This window comes from Zerene cesonia, chromosome 5 (genome assembly GCF_012273895.1).
Source record: "Zerene cesonia ecotype Mississippi chromosome 5, Zerene_cesonia_1.1, whole genome shotgun sequence".
Lineage (NCBI taxonomy): Eukaryota > Metazoa > Arthropoda > Insecta > Lepidoptera > Pieridae > Zerene > Zerene cesonia.
This window is the reverse complement of record NC_052106.1, coordinates 7,266,576-7,286,760: the sequence shown is the minus strand read 5'-3', so window position 1 is coordinate 7,286,760 and position 20,185 is coordinate 7,266,576. Positions and strand designations below refer to the sequence as shown.

Sequence of the window (20,185 nt, the reverse complement as noted above, 5' to 3'; positions counted from 1 at the left end):
TGTTCATTTATTAATAAATAAAAAATGTAAATTAAAACTAAATTGGAACGTTATGTTTGTTATTGATAAATAGAAAAATAGATTGTTCTTGATTGAAAATTTGATGTCTTTTAAAATTAGGGTATTTGTAAATATGTACAGTGTTGCCTTTTAATACACGATATTGGTAATTTCATTCTAGTTTTATTTAAAGTTGCCCTATCTAGATTTATTTTTGCTCTATTCATGTTTTGTCATTTTCGTTGAAAATATCGTAGTTTTAAGAAAAGAAATAGGGGAATGTTATATTGTAAACATATATTATATGTCCCTAAGGACTAAGGTATAAAGTTTCTTAGCAGTACGTTTTCCAGGACACACCAAGTCAAACGGAGAAGGCATCGTAAAGAAAACAACAATTTATTTTTGAAATAACTCTAATTGGCAGTAGCTATACAAATAATAATAAGACAAGAAAAACTACAATAAATGGCAAAACAAGAGTTTTCCTGAAACAATTTTACTTTGGCTCAATCAGTCCCGATTTAGGGAGATATTCAAAATAATACTGAAGTATCCAATCGTTATGAACCTTTAAAATTATCACAAAACTCAAAAAGCGAGTCTAGATAGTTCTTAAACGATAATTTCCTACAACTAAAAATGCATTTACGAACTAGAGATCTAAAATCGGCCAATAATTAACTAGCACCTTATAAGCACAGAAGTACACATTTTCCAAGACGATCTCTTGTCAAATAATCTTACAATAGAATATATAAAACTATTCAATGACTGAGTAAAATGGTCCCTATTGCTAATAGTTATACGGAGCTTAATAGTAAAATTCGAATTGGCGAACGTAAACAAGATGGCTGCGGTTAGATGACAGGCGTTTGCGCGGGAGGACATGACGTCACCAGCAGCTCGCCGCCGCTCTCCGTGATCGGGACTTCCTTGTGGTAATTGATGAGATCAACTAGAAAAGAGATATTCTTTATTTACACAAGATAAAGGATAGCTTGTTTCTTAAACCGTGAACTGAGAGAATTTTCAAATTAATTTTGTGTACAAAAACACAGTATACAACAAAATTTTAATTGAACAACAATTGTATAAATCCCAAAAAATCCCACAAAAAAAGATTTAGCAATAAAACAATAAATAGAGGGCGAACTAATCGTATATTCGTCATTCACATCAATAAGATAAATCTGCATAATTAACTTTAGTTACGCGTTTTAGACGATGTAGGGCGTCATCTGTTAGGAATTTTAATGCACTATAAATTACATTATTTAACAATGTCACAATATAAACCTTTATACGCTCTGCCTAGGCTCACGTGTAATGAGTATTCCCTCTAAAGCACAGGAGAAAAATATGGTTAAATTTCAATATTTATACAATACGTTAAATTACTCGATTATAAACGAATTGACACTTTAAACTACACCCGGCTGGGGCCCATGGTCCCCCGAGTCCCACGTTCCCACGGTCCCCGCGGTTCCCACCCACACTCACCCAGGGTGTCGTGCACGAGCTGGCCCGCGCCGAGCAGGCGGTAGCCGCGCGCCGCGTCCACGAGGTAGTGCTTGCAGCGGTCGCGCGCGCGGTACGAGATGGCGTACCCGAGCGCGCGCTCCGACACGCGCACGAGGAAGCTGCCCGCACGCGCCGCGCGCAGCGCCGCCTCCGCCTCCGACCGGCTCGTTATGCCTGCGTGTCATGTGTAAGTGTATTGTAGTATTCGTGATATGTTGATGAGAAATGGACCTTACATATCTGGGGTTTACTGTGTGTTTATGCTTCGGGCCTTGAACAAAAATGACTTTGACTTTGGCCTTGCGATATTGCTTTTTTATAATTTTTTCGGCGATTTTCGTGTGTGTGTGTTGTATATATATATTGCACAACTACATAGTTGTTGGGGTTTAGGGTTTCACTACAAAAATCGTTAAATTGAGTTGATCATATGTCTTAAGTGATAAGCTAAGTCAAAATGCGTTGAACGCTTTTCTAAACAACTTTAACGTTGCAGCGTATGCGTACATAACTAACTGGATTCCGCAATATAATAGTGGCCAAACGTAGATTTATATGAACCAAGTTCAAACACTATTTTATAATATTTAAATAATTAATGATATAATAGTTGGTAGAGTAATGTCACATTAGCCTTATCGAAGTTTGAAGCAGTGCTAGGAGAAGATGCATTCTTCATAACACATTCTTCTTACATATTTATTTAATATTTTATTCCGATCTAACAATTGAAAATACTACGTATTTACCATGTAAACTACTTCTGATATACATACCATGGAACCAATCAACAGGTTTATTCTCATCAAACACACCGCGAGGGAGCTCGTGTGTCCTGAACCATTCCACCACTGCTTCTCTTGTCAGCGGCTTGCTCGCTGTAATTTTATGTATTTTTAGTATATCGGGCTGCAAGGACCAAAATTATAATAAACGTTGTGATATCTCATTTGCGATTAAAATCTGGTTCGAAGGACCAAACCATTTACCATATTATATACCGACTTTATATTTCGGGGACACAGTCAAAGTGTCTTGAAACTCTGAAAGCGAGGGCTTTGAGCCTTTCACAAATATTATTCTACTGTGACCTTGCGATATACTTTTTTTTATTTGTTTTCCAAATTTACTCTTTTGTTCGGATGTATCGGAGGTTATGATTACCAATACGACGAAAACAAACCCAACTAACTTTGTGTGGGGCAGACCGCCTCCGGCTCGGCGCTGCGGCGGTGCGCCTCGCGAGCTACACGCGCTATCTCGCGCATCGCAGCCTCCGCCTCTTTCGCTTTGCGCTCTAGAAATCAAAAACAATCATTAACTTTTGTTTTGGTTCTCCCTTCTCTTAGAAACAAGACGTTGTACGTGTTACGTTTACGTTTGCATACAGCCGCCTAAATCTAATATTTTATGAAGAAAAATCCAATGTCAAATAATAAAATATAATTCTTCTTTTCCACTAAGGGTTACAGAGGGTACTTGTAACATCAACCCACCCACAAGTGTATATACCACATGCCTTATTACATAGCCATTATGTAATGTTATTTGTATACGTTCCATCAAATTCGTATAAGAGATGTTTTTTTTTTATTTTACGTTACGTACGGCCCGTACGTACCCTGCTCGCGCCACACGGCGTCGTCGTCCCGCGCCTGCAGCTGCGCGTCCCGCAGCGTGCGCGCGCGCCTCGCCCGCAGCCCGCGCAGGATGTCGCCGGCGCGCGCGGCCGCCACGCGCCGCTCCCACGCCGCTACGCGCAGGCTCACGCCGTCCCCGCGGCACACGTTTGAGTCCTATTGAACCACATATACCAATTTATATACATATATTTGAGTGCTATTTAACCATATATATCAATATATATACACTACATTGAATATCAAACTAAAGAGGAAACCAAGGAAACACGATATTGCTCCCAATAGCAAAGGTTCGTATTTCAAGAAAATAGTAATGTTTTAAGCCTAGAATAAACAAAATAATTTAACTATTAGTTATTATACACACCTGTATATCTTTCTTCCCCTCAATAAAGTTGAAATGCAGCGTGTTCTTCTTAAGGTCCAGCTTGATATCGTCACAGTAGCTCTTGTCCAAGTCCTTCTTCCCCTCTGTGTCCAACTCGTCCATCCTCTGCCTCAACTCATCCACGGTACAATACAGGTCCAGAGTATCTTCTAAACTGTCCACCGTTTTCGGAGATAAATCAAATTTCTGAAAAGAACACACGTAAACTATAAAATCTTTTTAAGTGTGAGCTTTTACTTAAAGTCGGCCTTTACGTCAAAAAGATTAGCTTCTTCTTTCCTTGTAAGTAATAATATGATAAAAATTTATTGATTCTGAAAATGAGTTATCCTAGAATAATTTAAGATGTTTTTTAGTTTAAGATTCTGAAAGAAACTGCTTTCCGAACCAGTAATAATTGGTAAAAAAATAAGTTATGACATTTCAAAATACTTCTAGATGAAGTCTAAATGAATAAATAAATGTTTGAGTTTGAGTTTGATTATATACTTTATCACTTGAAGCATTCTAGAAATAAAACTTACTTGTTCCAAGCTGTCTAGAGGCTTATAATCAATCAGATGAGTGAGCTCCTTCTCAACCGACTTGCGTAACTGGTGCGCCTCCTCTCTGGCCTGCGCAAGCGCGCGCTGCCTCGCCTCCTCAGCAAGGATGCTCTCGATTGACTGGTCGTCTGGATGTTCACCCATAACCCAAACCTGCAATCATAATAGGTGAAATATAAGGTTTATTAGGCATTTTGCTCCCGTGCTGAGACAGGATGGTATCTGAGCGCAGTTTTTAAGGTATTATTTTTTATAGACTACAGTTATGTTGCGACTATAGAATCATGCACAGGGTTTTCTTATTTTTGGACTAAAAATAATCCGTATGTAACATAAATACATAAGATCGATCAATTTAACAATATAACTATGATCGTATTTACGAATAAACCTACCCAAGGCTCCCCATCTTCCCCTTTAAGAAACTGCACTTGCTTCTTCCCGTTAGTGAACTTCGGCCGTTCGATCTCCTCTTTGCTGACTTTCTCGTCCCAGACTTGCCAACGACGCACCTGAAATGTGTATAACGTTTTAAATATTAGTTTGATGACTTGAGGCTCCTCTTGGAGTATGGGGCAGAGATAAATATCACATCTGTTTAACTGATCGAGTGTTCCTTTAAGAACTTGCCTATTATACTATTATTGCCTTGCCTATAGTCCTATTATTCTCCCCGGGATAAAAACCCTTGACCACTTCTTTTCGACGTTCACGCAAAAACAAACTTAGTGATTTATTTTAATAATAGTCATGCTACATAACACTATTATTTTGATGGCATGATGTATCCCTTCGTAAGCTTAATACATATGCAACAGTAACGGTGTCGTACAAGCGCTATTATTAACTTTTATTATTTTTAACTGCTTTTCTTCACTAGAAGTGGAAAAACAGCTAAAAATTAAAAAAATCTGTTAATTCATAATAACAACATATTCAATTAAAATTACAAATGCATTGACTATAACTGATAAAAAGTGGTACAACATTCTCCATTTTTGTTTATTATGTATGCGCTATATATTAAACTAAACGACGTAAAAGGTTAATCATAAACTACAATAAAAATGCCAAACCAACATTGCTAAACATCATAATGCAATAAAGATTTCAAACATAAAATCGAAACCAGTTGAATCACATTTTTCAAAAGTTGCCATGCGTGATTATGTCAAAATATGACAGATTGTAAATTGTTAGAAAAGCCTGGTTAATTGCGAAATTGGTAGCACCGCGGGTAATGAACCATGGACGGTACCTATTTATCCGTTTGATAGCTGGCAGACAGGAGTTTAGTATTTTTAAAATTAATAAAACGGGTAAATAGCTTTATATATAAAGTCATGTGTGTCTGTTAAAAATTAATTGATTTCTGGAGAGCAAGAAGAAGAACCTACTTATATTGTTAACGGGAAATAACTGAAGATAATTTGATTGACGACTTATGTACCAGCATATCACATAAGCTACAAAAATACTTGCTTTTGCCCGCGCGTTCGTCCGTGTGTGTTTTACACACGTTACGTTCATGTAATAAACAGAAAATAATAAAATGTAAGATTACATGATTTACAAATAACCTCCAATCACGAGGAAGTTATCTAAGATATTATTTAAAATCTATGAAGTACGTAGTAAACTTTGTAGTGGCATTATGGAAGTGAAGGGTAATTTGAAATTGTCTAAGACCAGACCTTGGACGTACCTATAACGCGGATTTACCGGTTATTTTTATCGAACAATGATACGTGTCGAATAACCGTAAAATCGGAAAGGATATCGACTACCAGTTGTGCAAGCTTAAAGTTCAAACTATTATATAGAAACGTTAATTTTATAATTTTACGCGTTTTCGCGGGCTTTATGATGTCGTTTTTTTACTCTTAAAAGTAATTTATTGTAAAGCGGTAGTAAAAATAAAATTACTTTAAGTATGTAGTGAGTTACTTATATATCTTAATATCGTGCATTTGTTACTGCAGCAAAACTCCACGCAAAGATCCTCAGATACAGCTGCATGACTGCCTAGGCAAGAAAAAAGATGGCGCAAATCGTTTTGTGTGTTTTGCTTTAGATTTCGTTTTAACGCCTTGCTGTAGAATGATTTGATAAAACTATTATTTGCAACATATATTAACATACTAGACGCTCCTCCCGGCTCCGCCCGGATATCAGGATTCTTGGTTTCTTCCGTTCCGTTCTTCGTTAGGATTTAATCGGGATAAAAAGTATCCTATCACCCAAGTCAGCTCATACCCTGTCCGTGTACCAAATTTCATCAAAATCCATTCAGTAGCTTCAACGTGATTGACGGACAAACAACCAAACAAACAAACTTTCACATTTATAATATTATTGTGATACTGTGATAAATATTAACTGACCTGTTCTTCTCTCATCTTGCAAAAGAGAGTCTGCTTTTGCGTCTCGTCCAGCTCAGCCAAGATCTCCGGGTCCACCCACATATCTCGCAGGATCTGCTGCAGCATTTTGCTGGCCCTGGAACCATTTATTGGGTTATTCCTAAGTATAATAATAGAGTTGGATTTTTAATTTGTGGAGAGGGTTTTAAGGTTTTTATTAACATCCTACATTTTTACCAGAAAACATTTTTAAATATTATAGAATTATGTTATAATATTATAGAACTTTAAATTTCTTCTGTCAACATTTAATAAATTTAATTTAACTCCTATACTAAACTTTTTTATGTATACAATATCAGGAAGGCACAGTCTACTGAAATGCAGTGAAAACTATAGCTAAAAAATGCACACTACAAAACTGTAATTTAGTGGAACAAAACAAATATATTTAAAAAATCACCGAATTAGATAATTTATGAAACAGTGCCTTGTGTCAAAATGTCAGTTAGATAAATAATAAATTCAAAACACTCAATTTCAACGTTATTCGTACAATTTGTGGTTTATTTCACAACGCTTAAATCTATCGCAATGCCATACAAAAGCTTTTATCCTTTCGTCTCCGAGCGTAACGAGTAACCTTAATATATATTATCTGTGACCTTAGAAATATTTGAAAAAAACTCACTCGGCACAAGTCTCAACGCATATTTGTGTAAACTTGGTGAAATCTGTTAGTGAACGCAACCATGCCTATTACATTTGCTTTTGGTTTTATTGTCTATGTGTATCTATGCTCATGTCCTTTTTCTTTTGGTCGGCTCCACGAGAATAATTGTGCTCCGAAAAGAAACTAGTTTAAAAAGAAAGGCCGTTTCCGAACAGTTATAATCTGGATGTTTTCAAGGCGAGAGTGAATAGGTTTCTCTCAAGCAGATATGTCACCACCTAGATCACTTCTACTTTCCATCAGGTAGACCTGTGGTGAAATGTCTGCTTGATCTATTATTAAAAAAAAAAGAGTTCTATTGTGAAATTCACTTGTTTAATTACCACATAACACAAAAGTCTTTAAAACCTTCGATCAATATAATAAGTATAAGTCGACGCCTAAAACCAGCTATTAACGAATTTTCTCGAACATATTTCCTTTTGCACGGCATTGATAGAATTAAATTAGATATTTTGACGATTTAGAAGAGCTTCTGACGAAAATCTAGTTGAATGAATAAGTATGGGATGAGTTTCATATTTACATTATGGTTAAGTCGTGTCGTGTGGATAATACTGAATTATGGGAATTTGTAATGCTAGTCCGATCCCGCGGCATTACTGCCGTGGTACCCGGATGTTACTTAGGTTATGTATTTATCCAGATCTATTCTATCTTTATCTTCTAAATAAGACTGTTTGTTAGTTTTTCGTGAAAGTCTGACAAATGTTATATAAGTCATCAATCAAAGGTCAAGCCCTTTCGTTTTTTAAGAATTTGGTTACAAACACTGATACAACGCAGAAAATTATTTATACATTAGTACTTATATAGATTCACATCTTCGAATTAACGATTTCTTATTATGGCAGAGTGGCAGTCTGAACAAAATTTGACATGGGAAAGTAATAAAAAAAATTGTTGACTTTAAAACGACATTAAAAAGACCTATATCATGTGAATAAACAATGATTTAACAGTTTTCTCGTATGATAATACCATCTCCGGTGATCTGACTGTCAAAGATATCGGTAGATAAAGTACCTTGACATTGTAAAGATAAAGTTTTAATATGGAAATTCCCTGCAAAATATATTGTTGAAATTAGAAAGAAAGAAAATACGTTTATCAGTTAAGAATAATATTATTTATTAATCTAGCACATTATTTATACGCACAACTAGCACACCGCCCCGGCTTCGCCCGTGGTACATATAGCCTATATACTCGGGAATCCCGTACATATTTAACTATGAAAGAATTTTTTTAATCGATCCAGTAGTAGTGGTAGCAGTTCCTGAGGTTAGCTCTTTGAAACAAACAGACTCTAATTTAATATTTTTAAGCATAGTTTACATAATATGAAGGTGTAAATAAATAAATTCCTACAGATTCTTTGAAAATAATCCATTTTAATCTGCTTTACACGCACCTCAAGTCGCCTTTTATAAATATTAAAGCCATGTACCATTATTCTTTGACATATGTAAATAATAAACAATATTCAATGTTTATTTTTGCTATTCCAACGTGTTATAACAACATTAGCAACGATCGTATATTGTTTAAAATTCCACGCAATATTTTCGCGTCGTCATCTAAAATAGTTGAAATTATGTAGAAATAAATGAAACTGTTTATTCAGCTTTTAATATAATATGTATTTGTTTGCGAAAATTTGTCCCAATTACGTTAATTAGCAACCTTGCTGGTAGAAAAATTAAACGTATATTATAGTCACGAATTTTTAAATTTATGCTTATAATATAAAGCTGAAGAGATTGTTTGTTTGAACGATCTAATTTCAGGTTCAAATTGATTATTATATTGTAGTGAATAGCTTTATCGAGGAAGGCTTTAGACTATATAACATCATGTACGCCGTGAGTGAAGCCGTGGAGCACAGCCAGTTTATAAATGTTTGTATTAAAAATATTCGTTTGTTTCATTTTGTACAATCATTTTCATTTCATGAAACATGGGGACACATGTCAATCAAAATAATTCCACACATTGAAACTGTCTTAACTTAATAATTATCCACCCATACTTAGAAATGTTTATTATTATTAAAAGATATCCAAACGAACGGTAAATAGATAAAATCAAAATTTTGTTATACATTAAATCGTACTTCTTCAAAATGAGAATAAATAACAGTCATTTAACGGTTTTTAAGATACAAATAAACCTATGTACTAAAAAGTACATTCACGTAGGTAATATAGGAAGGCGTGAGTCAGATCCACCACATAACATGGAAAAAATCTATGTCAACAATCCCGTTTCTTGACAGGGAATGATTCACCTCACGCGCATCGCTTCTTTGGTCGCTTCATAGAAGTGAATAAACAATGGGACATAAGTACGTGACGTGTGCATTGTGTAATCTTATGGCAGGAACACAGAGAGCCATTGAGCAAGGGCCCTGGAATTCCTGACCGCAGAGTTAAAATCGAACTGTCATTGTGACTTGGCTGAAGGCGGGAAATAAAGTTTCACTACTGTAGCAATCTTTACCATTTTTAAATAGAATTGTCAATAGATATGTATATGGTCTTACCACGACGAACAAAAAAAGGAAACTGTCATTCCGATTTGGCGGGATATTTACTATGGAAAGAGCTATCCATCCTCGGGGTTTTTTGAGCGATCGAATCAGAAATAAGGAGATCCGTAAAATAATTAAAGTTACCTACACAACACACCGGATTAGATAGAAAGATAGAAACTAATCTACTAATTTAGTACTTATAGTAATAAAGACAAAGAAATGTATATATAGACAAAACGAAGTTAATATAGATCAAACGAAGCTCTATAAAGTTTATTTCTCTGCATATACTAGTTATGCAAATAACAAATTACAAAAGTTGTAAATACAGATACACCTATCCAAATACAATAGATATATTCTACATGCCCACATAAAAGAGCTTTTCAAGATAATATAAACACGAATAAGTACTTAGCAATACGGGTGAAAGTATGGTGCTATGATAATGTTTGATGATAACAAAGTATCCATTGTCACTGTGTTTCTACGCTCACATTATTTTTACTTCAGTCTCAGTTAACATAATTTCAAAATACGTCATATAAAACAGTCTTTACTTTAAAGCTTGTGCCCAGAAATATGAGATAAAAAGATATATAGTACTTATAAATGACGCTTAATAGTTTGTTCGTTTGAACGCGCTTATCTTAGGAATTGTTGGATCGATTTCAATAAATCTTTCACACTTAGATATGTACGTGATCTCCTAGTGCTTTATACTTACCACATGCGAAGCCGGGGCCGGACCGACTGTTTATTACTGATATAATATCAGTAATAAACAGTGATATCTCTTCACATAAATAAACTTTAAAATGGATCAGTGGTTTAAAAGTTGCAAAACAACTTAGCATAATTGATGTGTCGTATTTGGTAAATTTATAAAGTAATCAAAATACTTAAATCACAGATAACACAATACTAACTACATACTATTCTTAAATTAACAATTTTAATAAGAAATCGCATAAAATAATTTAAATTTCAACTGTAATTTCATTAACGGTCCGTAATCATACACATTATACATTCTTTCAATTAATTTCAATTATATTCCAAAGAAAGTTGTTTATAGACAACCTTCTCTCATTATAATAATTTGATATAATTAAATTGTTCATCTGGAATTGACGCATTGATAATATAAGTCCAATGGACTTGTTCAATTTTTATGTTTTTTTTAATAAAACACTGTCTAATATTAAAAATACTCATTTATTAGCTTATATTGCTAAGCTCTATTCACATTCTATAAAAATTAGGCAAATTTAGAATCGAAAAATACCGTCGTTGCAGCCTTGTAGGACGTCCACTGTTGGACATAGGCCTCCCCCAAAGATTTCCAAAACGAAATATAACACGTCAGAATAAAAATTTATAAGTTCATCGAATTTTGCTCGTTTTTATGTCTATTTTCGGTAAAAAAAACACTGTACATGTTTTTGCACGGCACTGCAATTCACATCAAATCTTCTATTGAAAATTAGGGTGCATTTTTGACTTTGAGTTAAAGCAATGGGGAAAAACTTTCACGGCTATTGGTGACTTACTTTCTTTTATAGGCCTTTAATACACTGTGTTTATTTAATTGTTTCTTTATTTAAATATTTCTTAATTTGTTTTTTTTTTTTGCAATTGTATCTGCATATTTTAAAAAAGTAGTTCAAGGCAAAACTAATATGTACTATTGTGTCCTTTTGTCCCAAATAATATACTCATTTGTAACAGTTCTATGCAACTCGTGACCAACAGACCGACAGCACCATTATACATCATTAAAGCTATTGTTGCGAAAGTCACGTCTACGAAGTATTGCGATTATTCTTTGCTTTTGTATCCCTTTTGAACCATGCTAGTGATTTTCTTAAGCGTTGAACCACATGTATTAGTTATTTCTTTGTTTCATAAATGTTTAGTAATTCTTAACGTTACAAATTTTGAATAATGAGTAACCCAATTGTGTATCTTAATTTTTAGCATCATGCGGTTCGTTCTTGGGGTGCTAGATACAAAAAAAGTTGGAACCTAGGCTATACCTAGGCTGCAAATGACAGTCCTAATAAATTTCAGCAACAAAATACAGAAGTTGGATAGTCCTTGAATGTAAGGTAGTAACGGGAGGCATAAAAACAGGTTTAATTAAATTATCAATTTTTTAAATTTACATGAATGTATAACTATTGCAGTTAAATAAATTAATAACTTCAATTTCCATACAAAAAGATTATCCAGTAATGCTTGTCCGCGAATCATTATGACTCATACCATAACGGTCGGATTTATATAATTTGTATGGCCCAAAATACGTAATCTCGTATAGTAAAGACTAAAAGTGAAGGTGACGAGCATGCAGTCTCGTTTAGAAACTGGTTCTCTTGGTTGTATGTTGTTCTTTCCTTAGCCGGTGTAGCGAAGACAAAACAAAACTTGCCGCGCATTTTGACATTTGATTTTTTTTTTTATTCCTGTAACTTTTCAAATTTTAACTTATTATCTTTTTTGGATTATATGTTTATTATATTCTATGAGTAATTTTATGTTTTAAAAATTTAAATTCAGTATTTAATTAAATTAGTATGATTTTATGCAATTTTAGACAACTGGCTTTTCCTGTCATTGCCACGCTTTATCATATTTGAATGATCAAAATACAATAGTTCAGAAACATAAAATCTTAATTAATATTTATAAATCTGCTAATATCCGATCATATTAGGATATCAATAAAATGCTACAGCCAGATCAAAATTAATTTTAAAGTGTCTCGAATTTTAAATCATATGACTCGTACGCAACAATTTATGGTATCGCATTGGAATCCCATTTCCTAAGCAAAGAAAGCCTCGCCCATACAAGTGAACGAATGGGCGCGGCGGCTCGTCAAGGGCATAACACAAAGGACTCTTGTTCGGGCGATATGACTTGCAAATATATCCAGTATGAATACTTAGAGCTTTGAATCGTAATATTTAAAGAGTATTACATTAATCAGTCATAAACTAGAAATATAAACACGTGGCGTTTAAATATAGATGTATTTTAATTAGCAATTGTTGATCTTGACATTCTTTAAAATAAATAAATACTCTTTATCTTAATTTTTTCTAACCTTGATAAAATGTTGGCCGCGAAGATAACGTGATATTAAATTAAAATATTATAATTTAATTTTTATAATCATTACAGACAATCAAAATAGGGTAATTTTACTTTCCGAGTTTTCAAACAACATTCGACCTACTCCATATTCATACAATTAGCGGTAGAAATCTGGGCCTTGAGTTGATGCATTTTTAGAGAAGAAAAACATATTATCCGTTACTGTTACGGTGTTAAATAGGTGTCGTGTAGCTGTTGAGTGTGTAATGTGTTTCTCCGTTGTTAACCCAGAAATGTTACAGTTAGTAATTTGCAAACATTATCTTGAATACAAAAAATGGAACAAAAACCATACAATTATCCGCGTAAATCTAAATAATCCGCTTCGTTTCACGTACAAATTATTTACTTTTCCACATGCATTATCTTATACACCCCGACCTCGTATTTTGTGTCTTGGCCGAGCAAATAAACAAAAAACATCCTTGTGAAATCTAGTACGGTGGAAAAGTTAAGAATTTTAAACAAAGCGTCTTTATTCACCTGTCACGGTGACAGATGTCAGACGAAATGGCGGCAAAATTGTAAAAAAAAAAAATGGAAAGTGGATTGCTCAAACTTGACAAATAAAAGGCCTATGTCACGAAAATTACGCAAGTTGTCTATTTCATAAAACTACGCTTCTACTTTCGCGAATCATACAGTAGAGGTAATTCGAATATGCAATTATACGTTTATTTTATATGTTCATAGTTTTCACATCAAAAGAAAATTTTAAAACAAATTTTTTTAGTATGTCATTTCTAAGGAGGTGGGTGCAACGAAGCTTGCGTTTTAAGCAATTTAGTCTAAATGAACATTAACGAGAACTCAGCTTATTAAAATTATTTCACTTTGGTTTGTTACGCGATTATTGTAACAATGCAAGAGAATTAGCAAATAACAAAATAAATGCACGTTTGTTATGACGAAATACCAAATGTTCGCGGTCAATGCTCCATCGCAGTGGCAATCTCATTGTTAGAGCTAAATTTACACACAGTTCTAATTATCCCTTTAATTGTTATTATTTAATATGTTATTATTATAAGGAGAAATCAAATTTGTATTCAGAAATTATTTTAGGTTGTTAATTGATGATAATCTGTGGTAATCTCAGTTGCATTTGTTTTAACAGATTTAAACAATTTTATAAGGACTATTGAACTGTGAAACACAGATAAATCATATATGTTATCGGTTACTTACAATTTAATTTAATACATAATTTTAATTCAACGCAATTTGAACCAATATAGTCGTGATTTTAATAAGTATTTTTACATTTACAATGTAAATTATCCGTGAACACTTAATACATCTAAATACAGGCTTTATCATAAATTTTTCAAACCCACAAAATTAAAATACCAACATAACGAAACAATTTTGTTTTTTGCAAGCATGTGCTCTAGTTACAACTACGCGATCTAAAATTTAATCTAGAATTGAATTTTAATGTGCCAAAATTGGGGCCGCGTAATATGGTCGCCATGTGTAGCTAGGGCTGCTAGCTTATGCTAGTTTTATGTTTATTTTAATTATCAAAATTTAAATTTGGAAACACAAGACTACAACAACACATTAAATAGGCCTCACCTTGAGGCTAATCGTCTTAAGGTTCGCTTCAACTGAAAACCGTTGCCGTCATCGTTAATAATCTAATTTAACACAAAAGGGTTTGTCTGTGAATTCTCTTTGCGAAATATTAAAACGTAGTTTATATAGACGAAAAGTAAAACCCATCCCGTCGCCATAGCGCTCTGCTTGCTATGATCTAACCAGTACGTAGTTTAAATGTCTGAAATTTCATAAAACCCTTTATGGAAATTATAAATTCTTTACGTTGACAACCCTACACTTATATATGGTACGCGTACCAAATTGCGACACTAAAAAAAGCGTCTGTTACAGAATTACGCGAACATTCTAATTTATAATGGTTTTTCGTGATACTTGTTTTTTTACTATTTATTCATCTGTTTACAATAATCTAGTACCAATCATCAAATGAAAACAAAATGAATTATCTACTTCTTATTTATTTTGTTGGTCAAAATTAGGTACAATTGAGACACGTACGATGTTAACGACGTGACGGAGTTATAAATAAATGTATTAGAAAACAAAAAAAATATTTTTCACTACTGAAACAATTTTGACAAGTCCACGTTTGAATTCTGAGCAAATTTAAACACTGTACTTACATACAGGTGTAGGAAATAGTTCAAAACTATTCACCATTTGTGGTGCTGTAACGGCGGGAAAAATCCGCATAAAGTAATCGGACATAATATTATGTCAATGATAATTACTTCGAACGCTAATCATAGCATGCCAATTATTTCCTGAGACTATGTGAAAAATGCGATTAATGCATGTTAATTCTAAGAAATGCATATTCATCAAGACGACCTTCCTGCCATCTTCCGACTGGAATCGGAAGCCATTACATGATTCGAGAGTGTTCTTTTCATTGAGTTCAGTTTCCTATTTACCTGGGATTGGTAAGGAAGTGCTGCAGTTCTCTAACATATATGTATGAATAGTAATTTTCGCTGTAACAGCCTCGGGGCTTATATGATAGTCTTTTTATATCATAGCGGGCAAGCAGCTGGTGGTTCGCTTTATTATAAGCTATCACCTCCGCAGAACATTTTCAGAGATAAGTCTTCCGCTATTACGTCGTCCGCATAAGGGATAAGAAAAAGGATTAACGACGGAAAATAAAGGAATGGGAAGTTAAAGGAGAAGGAAACGGTTTGAATGCTTAGCTAGTAGAGTTACGTTAACGTTAGGTTAACGTTAGTATGTATGATTAGCCGGAGATGCGGTTTCTGCGGTACTTGAGTGATCGGGTGGCGTCATGCAAATGTCAACAATCTTCCTCCAGATCCATACTCACCAGCTTTCATGCTCAATACTGCTATAGGATGACCTATTTTATTGAAATCCTTATTTTCAATATTTCGGAGCTAGGAAGGTGACAGTATTGTCACACCTCCTTTCATGGAACGGTAATTAAAACTGTCATTAATCATCTATCGCTTATATAAAAGTACGTAAGCGCAATTTTGTCATTTATAAATGACATTATATTCTGACATTTACAATCAAACATTTTCCACATCAAACTAACGCAGACAGGGTCACTAACCCTTGCATCAAGCAGGTCGTATATGTAGGTGCAGATATTGTTAATATCTTATCATTTTAGCAATGATTTATGTATTACAAGTAGGTCCCAACTTCCAGACGAGATAATTGCAAGGGATACATCAATCTTATGAGACCTACAGTAGACATATAATTTATAGTCTTTATTGACCCTAGTGCCCTTAGGTACCGGAGGTTTTACTGCTTTTAAATAAACAAATAAATTGTTCGAATCCTGCCTCGTGATAAAATTTTTTTTATTCTTTCAAAATTTCTCATTTATAAAGCATTTCAATGCTATAAAACTAAAAATTAAATTTAACAAAGGCCGCGTTCCATCGATACAATATTGTAATCATTGAAATAATGTTTCGTATTGGTTGTGATGGTTCTTAATCATCTCAATAGATGGCGTGGGGTGCCCCTTAGGCACATGAAACCGAAAGAATGGAAGAAATTCGATTACTGTGGCAGGATCACGGGTGGCCGAGAGGCTAGGCGTTGCTACGGTTAGGCAAGATACGCAGGTTCGAATCCTGCCTCGTGATCAAATTTTTTCTATTCTTTCAAATTTTTTCAAAATTTCTCAAATAAATTACTTGCAAATTATGATTAAGATTTTGTTTAAGATTGTTTTAGTTTATTATCTATGTGCGGCGTTCGTTTTAAATGACTATTAATAATTTATTTCTTTTTTTTCTGTTTTTAAACAATGCGCGTGCTTTATATGTATTTTTAGTTATAATTTTCAAAAGGCATTTAGTTACAACTAGTTTTAACTAGGGAAAACACGTACTAACTAACAACAAAAAACGGGTAAGCAATGTAACATACAATGTAAAATATAACATATTATAATAGAAGATAACGGAAAACACTCGACTACTCATATTATGTATCAGATACAGTAAACACAACGCATAGTATCATTGATAACTAATTACCTTATTATCTGATTCATTGTAACAATGCTCATTGTTATGCTTTTTACCGCGAACTCTTATCAGCATATTTAGTTGTAAACAAACAAACGATATTGGGGTACTCTCATTACATATCTATTAAAAACATATTGCGTTACACTTTTAAATTTGTAATTTCCGCGTTTGGTAAAAAATAACCCAGAAAATTGTGTTTTAATTAGCTTGTTTGAACTCACGATGTTTTTTCGAAAACATTAATGAGCGTAATAGTATATTCAAATAAAATGTTCATTATATATAGGTAATTATAATTTTAATTGTTCAATGACTCTACTCCACTACAAGCTGTGCCGACCACGTAGTACCTGATCTTAACTCCTTAAGCCTTCCTCAATATGGGCTATCTTACACTGAAACAATTTTTAAAATCGCACCAGTGCTTAGGTAGTTCCTGAGATTAGCGCGTTCAACCAACCAAACGAACAAACTCTCTCAAGCTTTATAATATTAGTGTAGATTATTCCGGGTGTTTATATATACAACAATCCTACTTGCTACTAATATTATAAATGCGAAAGTTTGTAAGGATGTGCGTGTGTGTTTGTTGCTCTTTCACGCAAAAACTACTGAACAGCTGGAAAACTGACGGATACTGATACGAACTTACGCGGGTGAAACCGCGGGGCGCGGCTAGTTCTCTATAAAATCCCCTTGATTCAGATTCAGACATAAACCATAAAATAAAAGGACTTATGGTGTCAGTTTAATTTAAAAGGCCAATTTTATTCACATACCCATAATACTATGAAATTGAACTCCAAGTAAAAGCAATATGATCCATATTGCGATATACACGGAAATCTAGAACGCAACTACGCATCTTTTCTACATTGCAATCTAACATATGAATTGACGTAAACGTTAACAAGAATGCGACAAATTACGAAACAAGTGGGATATAACATAAAACTATACACGACATAGCAAATATCTCAAGGGCAAGTTGGTCGTCGGATATTAAATTATACACGTGAGTAGGCATTTGTTCACAGCATGTGGGACCTTTATTTATGAAATATGAATGCGATGAAACCACCTGTCAGATGTCGCATCGTGTGTGATTCCATAGTAAGAAACGTAACATTGTAAAACATACAATTTGAAACACGTGTGGTGAAAAAAAATATATATATCTATATGGTACCAATGTATAGGTATACAGATACGATAAGTTTGTTGCGAGAAAGAGTAATAAACATCCATCCATCCTTCCACCCACATTTACAAACTTTCGCGTTATAATATTAGTAGGATGCAACCGACAGACACACTGTCGTATTTGTTCTATCAGTTCTTTTAATGTTTATCTTGTTACGATAAACTACCGGTACATTCCCTTTACGAGCTTCAATGTCATATACGACTTGAATAGAAAAATAAATTGCGTGATAAGGAAATAAGGTCCCATAGGCCATACCCCTATAACATACATAACGGTATTTCCACAACATTATGTAAATACACGATTAAATAATTAAAATTCGGGCTTTCCAGATAAAGCATTTACTCTAGTTTCATTCTAAATTTTGAAAGCCTCATTGAATACTTTTTGGTTAAGATCTTGGAAAAGATAAGTTGTTTATGAATTTATACACACCATTTGTCACAATAATGTCACATAGATTAAACTAAACAGTGTTTTTGATTCCTGGAATTAATTTCATTTTCACCACAATTGCATATAATTTTATTTTATGGAGGAATTTATAAAATCAAACTCTAAATAATATACATTCTACACATTATATAGTTGCGATTGCATTAGATTGACACTGCGCCCGCGCAAGTTCAATAAACTCGGTCGCGTGGCGACAAATATCGCAATTCAAATGTAAAAAATGTTTATTATCAATTTTTTTTTCCTCTTTTATATTCGCATAAATTTACTCCGATTCCTACTATCAGTATGAAAAGTCGTTGAAATACTGGAAGGATAATTAAGAAGCTCTAATAATGTTAAACAAAAATAAAAAAACCAAAAGAAATCTTCGTCTTTGAATCGTTTAAAATTGAACCCGTTAATGCTATGACATTTGGTATTAATGAATACACTGCCTTATATTCATTTCCAAATATCATTTACTGAGCCAAATACAAAAACCTTACATAAAACGACTGTTTTTCTAACCGTCTCATATTGTTTTATCGTCCTAAATAAAAACATTGCGTGTTCCTTTATGTAATAAGCCACGTAACGTAAGGAAGTCTGCTGAATGCCAATGTCTTATGTTACATCAGTAGAATATGCTTTGAAAATACGGCCATTGTTTTAATTCGTGGGTCATATAATGCGGATTCTCACCGGACCAGCCTTGGTGGAATACTCATATTTATGAAACACGTACCGTTGTTTAAGTTATCAAACGATTTGCTGAACCAAGCTGAGACGCTTGCAATTTCTTTAAAACCTACTTTAATAAATGCTTACTTTAAAGCTAATATTCAATTAAAATTTATAACCGACTGCCTCATTTTCGGGCTTTTTTAATTTGAAATTTAAACAAACTTTCAGTTGTAACATATTTGAGGGAGTTGTGAATAAAATATTTGATTCGATCTTTTGGCCCCTATCTTTGACTAATTTTCATGAATCTTTGCTAAGAATCACCGCAAAGAAACTGGCTTTGCCACAGACGGACAGACAAACTCTTCTTTATAAATGACTAGCGGCCCGGCTTCGTCCATGGTACATATATAGCCGATAGCCTTCCTCAATAAATGACTATCTAACACTGAAATAATTTTTCAAATCGGAGCAGTAATTCCTGAGATTAGTGCGTTCAAACAAACTCTTCAGCTTTTAATATGAATATGGATTAGTTATACCTATTGACTGACGTCAAACATAAACAGCATTAGTGCCGCGTTAGCACATTTCGATATATTCGATGTGAATGAGACAAAACATGAACAAATTATGTGACATAGATAGAAGGACTAAGATGTATTATTTGATATTTCTGATTGGAATCGTCTGATTGACGAATTTTGACCTTCGCAATTAAATATTACTACGAGATTATTGCATTTAAATAAAGATATGTAATGTAAATAACGCGGTCCAAGTAAGAATAGGAACCTTAATGTGTCAATTATTAGTTTTAAATCTGGTTTAAAAAAACTTTTAATTACAGAATTTCATAACCAGCCTTAGTCGTATAGTATATAGTGAT

The 20,185-nt window shown here is 33.8% G+C and overlaps 1 protein-coding gene across 1 annotated transcript in view; it reads right to left on the bottom strand.

The window, feature by feature from the left end:
* Positions 1 to 404: 404 nt before the first annotated feature.
* The window catches only part of LOC119840102 (SH2 domain-containing protein 4B-like), a 25,991-nt gene continuing 6,210 nt past the window's right edge, over positions 405 to 20,185 (bottom strand). Inside the window, exons 2-10 of the mRNA XM_038366610.1 lie at positions 6,485 to 6,599; positions 4,496 to 4,612; positions 4,080 to 4,253; positions 3,535 to 3,741; positions 3,146 to 3,320; positions 2,717 to 2,821; positions 2,301 to 2,402; positions 1,504 to 1,698; positions 405 to 958 (exon numbers count right to left, since the gene is read on the bottom strand). Of these exons, the coding sequence (XP_038222538.1) occupies positions 861 to 958; positions 1,504 to 1,698; positions 2,301 to 2,402; positions 2,717 to 2,821; positions 3,146 to 3,320; positions 3,535 to 3,741; positions 4,080 to 4,253; positions 4,496 to 4,612; positions 6,485 to 6,589 (1,278 nt within the window). The 5' untranslated portion in view covers positions 6,590 to 6,599 and the 3' untranslated portion in view covers positions 405 to 860. The remainder of the gene's footprint in view (positions 959 to 1,503; positions 1,699 to 2,300; positions 2,403 to 2,716; positions 2,822 to 3,145; positions 3,321 to 3,534; positions 3,742 to 4,079; positions 4,254 to 4,495; positions 4,613 to 6,484; positions 6,600 to 20,185) is intronic.